The sequence below is a fragment of the Nothoprocta perdicaria genome, unplaced genomic scaffold (assembly GCF_003342845.1).
Source record: "Nothoprocta perdicaria isolate Ctin4 unplaced genomic scaffold, notPer1 scaffold_75, whole genome shotgun sequence".
Lineage (NCBI taxonomy): Eukaryota > Metazoa > Chordata > Aves > Tinamiformes > Tinamidae > Nothoprocta > Nothoprocta perdicaria.
Genome location: NW_020456032.1, coordinates 3,478,647 through 3,486,031, shown reverse-complemented (window position 1 = coordinate 3,486,031; position 7,385 = coordinate 3,478,647). Strand labels below are relative to the sequence as shown.

Sequence of the window (7,385 nt, the reverse complement as noted above, 5' to 3'; positions counted from 1 at the left end):
GAAGCCAGTTTCCCTGTGGCTCCAAAGTGGATCCTGATGAATTTGCCCTGCGAAGGGAAAAAGAAGCATTTCAGCCTAGCTGCACTGCGGTGCCATCTCCCTTGGTGGGAATAGCACAAGGTCCATTGTGAGTGTTGCAAGGAGAGGGAGAGATTTTGTCCCAAGCAACAACTTACAAAGCGTGAGGAGTTGTCATTCCTCACGGTCTTGGCATTTCCAAAGGCCTCCAGCAAGGGGTTGGCGCTGATGATTTGATCCTCAAGCGTGCCCTACAACACAATAAGTCTTGTTAGTTTACAGCGTTTAATCCATGGGGCCATTACAGGGCAAGTGCTCAGTCCCTTCTCCCCACATCACCTGCATTTTGCCRGMYTGTTCCTCTTTCTTCTTCTCCCCACTCGCTGCAATTGTTGCAAAGTACTGGATGACACGCTTGGTGTTCACAGTCTTGCCTGCCCCRGATTCTCCGCTGGGAAGCAARAGAGAGAGAAGCAGAGAACGTATGGTSAGGCAGCAGGTCCCCTAGCACAGAGCCACCCTTTGGGAACTGGAGCAGGGAATGTACGTACGTGATCAGGATTGACTGATTCTCGCGATCTGTGAGAAAAACACAGAGATGCACATGAACACCTCATATAAAAACATTAGTTGAAGCTAGTTATGGAATTTCCACAAGTACTAGAAAGCCTATACCTTCTACAAATCCTTTGTAATTCCACCCAAGCTCTTATAATCCTTTAGTCTCTTACCTATCATTATTAATAAATGGCATTTTATTTTCATCAATATTGACATGAATGTCATGTAGTACATTACTTTTCCCTCTAGAATATTCTCTTCACATCAGACCAGATTATCTTTGTATATAAAAAGGTATCCAAACTGAAGAATATTTAGGTAGAATTGCCAGTTCATATTGAACTATCTGTAMAGCAAGTACTATACTATGTGTGAACTGTAATGAACTACTCAAAGTGCTTCTCACAACATATATTACTTAGGGACAACCAACTGTAAGACCAATGACCTCTATTATGTGATTACACTTTCTGAATCTAGTTAACTATTTTCTAGGGAAAATGAAATGGCAAACATGTAGAAGCTCTTTCCTAAACTATACTATGCTGTGCTAGAATATTCAAGTTTTAATTTCTCTATAGGTAGAGTTGAGTTTTTGTGCATAATACTTTGGACTCTCCCTTGCTCAAAAAAAAAAAAAAAAAAGCAGTGAATATGTGAGTCATCATTCCCTTTAAAAGAACTGCATCAGTTTTTCTTGGTAAGTAACATATACTCACATAATCACATAGTCCAGTAAACACGTAATTTAGAAATTTCTGTCAGTTGGGCTGTCACAACTGATTATCACCCTTGCTGATATGCTTTCTGTTCTCAATCATTTTTTAAAAAATCTGAAACTTTAGTCATCTTCCAAGGAGTTTTCAGTTCATCTTTAGGATTCCATTGGAATGTCTGGGCGAATTTTATTCTGGCAATTTTTTGCCAGGCAAAAAATTTATTCTGCCATTTTCTTTTCTACTTTCTTTTAAGTAGACTTCAGTGAGAAGCGGTTCCTCTGGGGAATCCTTCTAGAATAAAGAGTTCCAGAAATGAATACTTCTCAGGAGCCTTCATAATAAATGGACATAAATGCTAATATAACCGTTTTGATATGGCCTTGTATTTTCCAAGTTGTCTTTTTAAATAAGAACTGCATAGTGACTCCACAGACCTGTTTGAAGCCTTTCTGATTCTTACATATTTTAAAAAATGTTAAGTATTAATTTTTATGCTTTCTGCAATTTGATTCTCAAATTTTTCTTTCTGCATGCCTTTCTGTGTTTTCACAGCTACCTTGCCAGAATTCACGATCCTTTCCATTTTACTCATTTGAGCATTGCAAAATTGAAAAAAAGAGCTTATGTGTGTTTAACRGCATAGGCTGTGTAGCTGGACAGAATAAGGAGAGTTTTCTCCAGTTTTCTGAGGTTCAGATTTCACAGTGAAATCAAGCTAAGCCTGGCCCCTGTAGTTTCATGCAACCACTGTAGGAAGCATTGGGTTTTATATTGGTTCTCCATCCCATTAAGACCAAATCCTTTCAAAGAATTCCACCCAGGTGACTTGCAATCCTGCAAAGCAAATTATTAATAGTACAATCCTACTAATAAGCAAATCGAAGTATATTCCAAATATTTGAAGGRAAAATGGACAATGTTTTCAGCATTAAACTATAGACTCCCAGATATCTTGGATAGTAAGTTATAGCCTTGGATGTTGTAAACCTGGCATGAATAAAGAAAATGTTTGCAATGAGAGGATGTTCATCCTCACAACATCCTCAAAAAATTGTGCCATTTTCAGAGAAAAAAAATCTTCATGAGAGTATTTGTGTCCAAATAATTTTGAAGAAAACCAAACAACTCACCAGTTAACATGAACTGATAGGCGTTGTCAGAGATGGAGAAGATGTGCGGAGGGGCCTCCTGGCGCTTTTTGCCTCGGTAGGCCAACACCACCTCCGGGTTGTACACCGGCAGCCACTTGTAGGGGTTGACAGTGACACAGAAGAGACCCGAGTAGGTCTGCAAGGACAGGACACAGCAAGTTGGCTTCCACCTGCCTTGGGGCAGCGCTTCTTGCTAGCTSCTTGAGAGGAGACCGATGCCTGTACTTACGTAGATCATCCAGGCTGCATAACGCTCTTTGAGGTTATACAGCACAGCGGGCTCATGGAGGTGGGTCATCATGGCCATGTCCTCGATTTTGTCATACTTGGGAGGGTTCATGGAGAAGACTTGGTCTTCCTTCACGGTCAGAGTCTGCCAAGGAAATGAGAGATCCATGCATGTCAGCTAAGAGCTCGGAGGGAGAAGTAAATGCTGCTCTGAAGCTTGTATTGTACTTACTTCTCCACCTTCAGTCTTGACTGTGACYTTCCCTCCTTCYCTGCTCTGGACTGTTCCTTTCACAAARGATTCTTTAGGATGCACYACAAACACTGATGAYTTGGCATCRAAGGGCTTGTTCTGGGCCTCGATTCTCTCCTTTTCTGACTTGCGGAGGTAGGGAGCTGCCTCCCCAAAGGCAGCCATCTCAGCATCTCCAGAAGCCATTCCTGTACTTTATTGAAAGCACGTCAGCAGAGGACCCTGTGTGGGAAGAGAAATGCTGTTTCAGAGGGTCAAAAATATTCTTTGTTAGCAAGGCTATATCTTACGAAGTTCTAACATGAAGTCTGAAGTCTCTAATAAAAATATGATTCCTATTATCTAATAATTGGAAGCCAAAAGAGAAATATACTATATTAAATCCTGAATAAGAGGGAGGCACTTTTTTAAAAAATTGATTTTGTGTCTTGTGGCATTGGACAGATTGCACARTTTCTCTAAGTTTAAAAAAGAAAAAGAAAAAAAAAGGCATCTTCTGATTGCAATGTAAAACTAAAAAAATAAAAGTTATCATTAAAAATCTTATGACTCCTTGACAGCAGATGGAAACGCTGGAAGCCAGTTGCTGTGGTAAGAATACACTGCATAAATAYGCAAGAAAGGGGGATGCCTGATTTTAACAAATTTCCACACACAGCACACTTACCTTGAAACTTTTTTCTGGAGACGGGGCAGAGCACTCCAAAGAGGCTTATATAGAGTCTGTAATGAAGATGCTCTGGATTTCTCCTCTTTCTTCGGTCAAAACATTTTTTGGCAAACTTTCTTTGGCAAAGTATTGTCTGGCAAACTGGAGTAAGGGTATAATTGTCATTTGATTTGACCAGATATATTTAGAAATATTTTATATCTTACCAATGATGTTAAAATATCTACTATAAATAATTTGACAAGAGTCTTAAGGAGAGAATCTCTGTTAGTCAAGGCACTTAGAGAACTTGGATGTAGGTCTTACTTAGTGGATTTTATTGCTGACTTTTCTAGTGACTTATTTCTTGACCCAGCTCAGATTTTTTTGGCATATCCCTGCTGCACAGCGCAGATAACAGCTATCTTTTTTTTTTTTTTTTTAATATCTCCCTGGCTATCATAAAAACAAAACCTGTCTGTGAGAGTATCTGCACTTAATATTTTGCAAAAAATACCAAATTCAACTGGTACATAGTAGAGGAATGTTTGATTACAGTTGTTGAGCTCTATAATAACTGATTTTTGAATCCCACATAGGTTCAAGCAAACTACTCGCCATGCCCAAACCAGAAAAACGTTACTGACGTTCATATTTCCTAATATGGAAATATTTCTGATTTTAATAAATGTAATGCTTTTATTACAGAGCTGAGCTAGAAATATTATGTAACAATTAATGTCTAATACTTGTAGCAATAGGGAAGTCACTAATATCACTARTATTCAAAGTCATTGCTGTTTCTCCATGTTTAGTATAGATATTGTGCGGGAAAATAGGGTTAAACATGCAGAAGTAACCTAGGTCAGGGAATAACTTCACCCCRAAATATGTGGTTCTCTGCAATACACAAAAACACACACTCCACTATATATACCACTCCTCAATAGGCAGTAATAGTTCCCACTTCCTTGGAAATAAGCCCCATTTACTCAGCTTAAGTCTGTCTCAGGTATACACGTGCTCACTAACAACATCATACATCAACCAATGACCTCAGTCAAGGCTGGGAACAGAAGAGGCTCCTGTCCAGTCTTGCCTGGCTACTGCTTCCCACAACACCCTTTCCACACCAGCCACAACTGCACACGTCATCTCACACACAGCATTCAACCCCCCATCCCTGCCTTCCAATGCAGCCTCAGGCCAACAGTCCCATCTCTTTGCAAATATCTCACACATTCTCACAGTTTGAGTAGAGTTAGAAACACAGACTGCTTATCCCAGAGCCCTAGACGTGGTAAGCAGTACAATGCTGATACTCTGAGAAAGGAGGAATTTGCTGGTAGTCCTAGTGAGTAACTGATCTAGTTTTAGGAAAAGGGCACTGTCACTTGAGCTGTTTTAAATCCTGTCTGATCAAAACATGTTCATCTCTTGGTCATGGTATTTGGTTCGTAAAAGTTCAGTGAATAACATGGACACATGGTCAGAAAATCATATGTGGGATCCAAGGTAATAATCCAATTCCAATCCAATCGGGCAGTTCCCTGTGCATTAAGAGCCTGTTTCGAGGCATGTACTGGCTCTGCAGCACCCGCATTTGGGGCATCCTGGACCCAATCTGGAGTTCAAAACCAGGGCCCCCTCCTGAGGTCACTGAGAAAGCTCTTGGAAACACCCATGACTGTCCAGGGAAGAGCCGTTAGMCAGTCACCAGGAAATGGCAAGCACAGGAATGCGTGTGAAGTCCTGGCTCTCTGGACAGTCTCTAACCCCATGCACATACAAATGAAAGCAATTCCAAGAGAAGATCACCTGTAGGTGAAGAGAAAAATAGRTCTTCAAAGGAGAATGCAGAAAACTGCAGACAGTCTCATAGCCTAGTGTTTCCAAGTGCTGAACATGATGGGAGAAGGGTCAGGAAGGCCTTGTCAGCTTAGACTGCAGAATGGAGAAAAAAATTCAAGAAGAGTTAAGTCTGAATAGGCAAGTGACTAGGACACTTGGAAAGCGAGACCTTGGACTCAAGTGCCTGCTTCCCGGTATTACTTTCTGTTTTTCAATTTTTTTTTTTTTTTTTCAGTGTAGAGTACATAACAACTCCTGGGAGAAGCAGAAAAGGATTGCAGTTGTGGTTCTAACTGACTCAAGCTGAAAAGGAGCAAGATCCTGGGGTTTATATTCACATTCTAGAATCCAGGCCATGAGATGGTGAGTGCTGACCTCAAATAAAGCAAGTCTGAAGGAACAATATATATGAGAATGTTCAAAGATTTAATTAGGAAGCTTAAAGCCTGGCTTTAGCTGGATTGTGGAAAAGAAGAGTTGTGCCCAGTACCTGAGAAAAGCAGCCAAGATTTCACTTTCCCCCTCACTCTGACCTAAATCCTTGGAGGGCAYGAGAAGGAAAATCCAGGTGACCCAATATGTTTCTAGCAATGGTACTGCTTCCCTTAGACTGGAGATATTTTCAGTGAGAGGCTCTCAGACTGCAGGCCCCAACCTCTGCCAGGCCAGGCACACACTACTCTGCTCACCTTGTTTGGAGGGAAAGCAAGGAGGTTTCTAGCTTTGCACTGGGAGACACCATGCTCTCCCAAGCCTTTTCATGCAGYCGTCTCTGAACATCAGCACATATGAATATTAATCATTAACTATAAAGCAGGAGAGAATTCATTCACATCAGCTACAAGTAGGAGATCTTAGGATGACCATAGGATGAGAAAAGGTGTGATTTTCAAGAGACCAAAACCTTGGGAGAGAGCAGTTGGGTTGGAGGGCTAGAGGTCTGAAGGAAAGGCACTGGACCCTTATATACAATGTGGTGCACAGAAGCAAAGTGCTTACCACCTAGATGGTCTGTGGAGAGTCCCAGTGTGCTATCACCAGGCAAAAGGTGGCTGTTCACAATACAGGAAGGCAAGGTTGATCTTGGCTTCCCACAGTGCATTCGTGCTGTTTAGTGTTAGAATGCTGCAAAGGGGGAAGTGCCTAGACAGCACCGAGTTCAGAATAGAGCACAAAAGCCCCAGTCACCAAAACAAAGCCTGTGCCAGCATTATCCACCTGGTGCTGAGCAATGGACAGGCCAGAGCATTTGCCAAGAGGTGAGACATCTGAGTTTGTCACCCTTCTCAGCACAGGAGGCATACATAAGCTCTGTGCCCTTTACTTGCGTTGAGTTGGGTGAAGCATTAGGGCCAAGGTGAGTTCAGAAGCCAGGGCAAGGCCTGTGCCTCAGAATGAGTCACAGAGGCAAGGCCCTGCTATGGCCACAGACCATGGCAGTCCCTGGTGCTTGGCTCAGCGCTCAGTGAGGCCTGAGCTTGCCATCAGGTTGCTGCTGAGGTTGGTTGCTCCCTAGGGAAGAGGCACCTGTAAGTCAGAGGCTATCCTCCTTTGACTTCAACATATCAGGCAGACTTTGCTGACCAGGGCCTACATCCATTGTACTCAAGCGAGACAAGCAAGGCAGGCCTGGAGATGTGGCCAGGTCCAACCAGGGGTCTAGATAATGAAGCAATAGCTTGGTAATGAGGCAGGGCCAAGGTCAAGCCAGAAAATCAAGCCACTGGGTGGGGTATAGATCAGTAAGGTCCACAGTTAGGCAGATGTACAACTGTGGCTGAGCTGGAGCCCAGCAGTCCTCCAGGGTAGCTAGGCCAGGGACCAAGGGCCTAGGCTTAGCTGAAATGGGGCCCCTAGGTCCATGGACAGAGGTGTGTGCAGAGGCCCAAGGCGAGGCTAAGTCACAGCCATTAAGCCCTATTATTGCCATCAGCACCCTGATACACAGAAGCGTT

General features: G+C 42.6%; 1 protein-coding gene across 1 annotated transcript; it reads right to left on the bottom strand.

Moving 5' to 3' along the window:
* Nucleotides 1-176: 176 nt before the first annotated feature.
* On the bottom strand, nucleotides 177-3,633 carry LOC112957678 (myosin heavy chain, skeletal muscle, adult-like; the record flags this gene model as incomplete). The annotated part of the gene is made up of 7 exons (XM_026051407.1): nucleotides 3,598-3,633; nucleotides 2,910-3,152; nucleotides 2,679-2,822; nucleotides 2,429-2,585; nucleotides 570-597; nucleotides 358-469; nucleotides 177-269 (listed from the first exon to the last, which is right to left on the bottom strand). Coding segments are annotated over exons 2-7 (741 nt in total), but the record flags the coding sequence as incomplete, so codon positions are not given.
* Nucleotides 3,634-7,385: the final 3,752 nt, after the last annotated feature.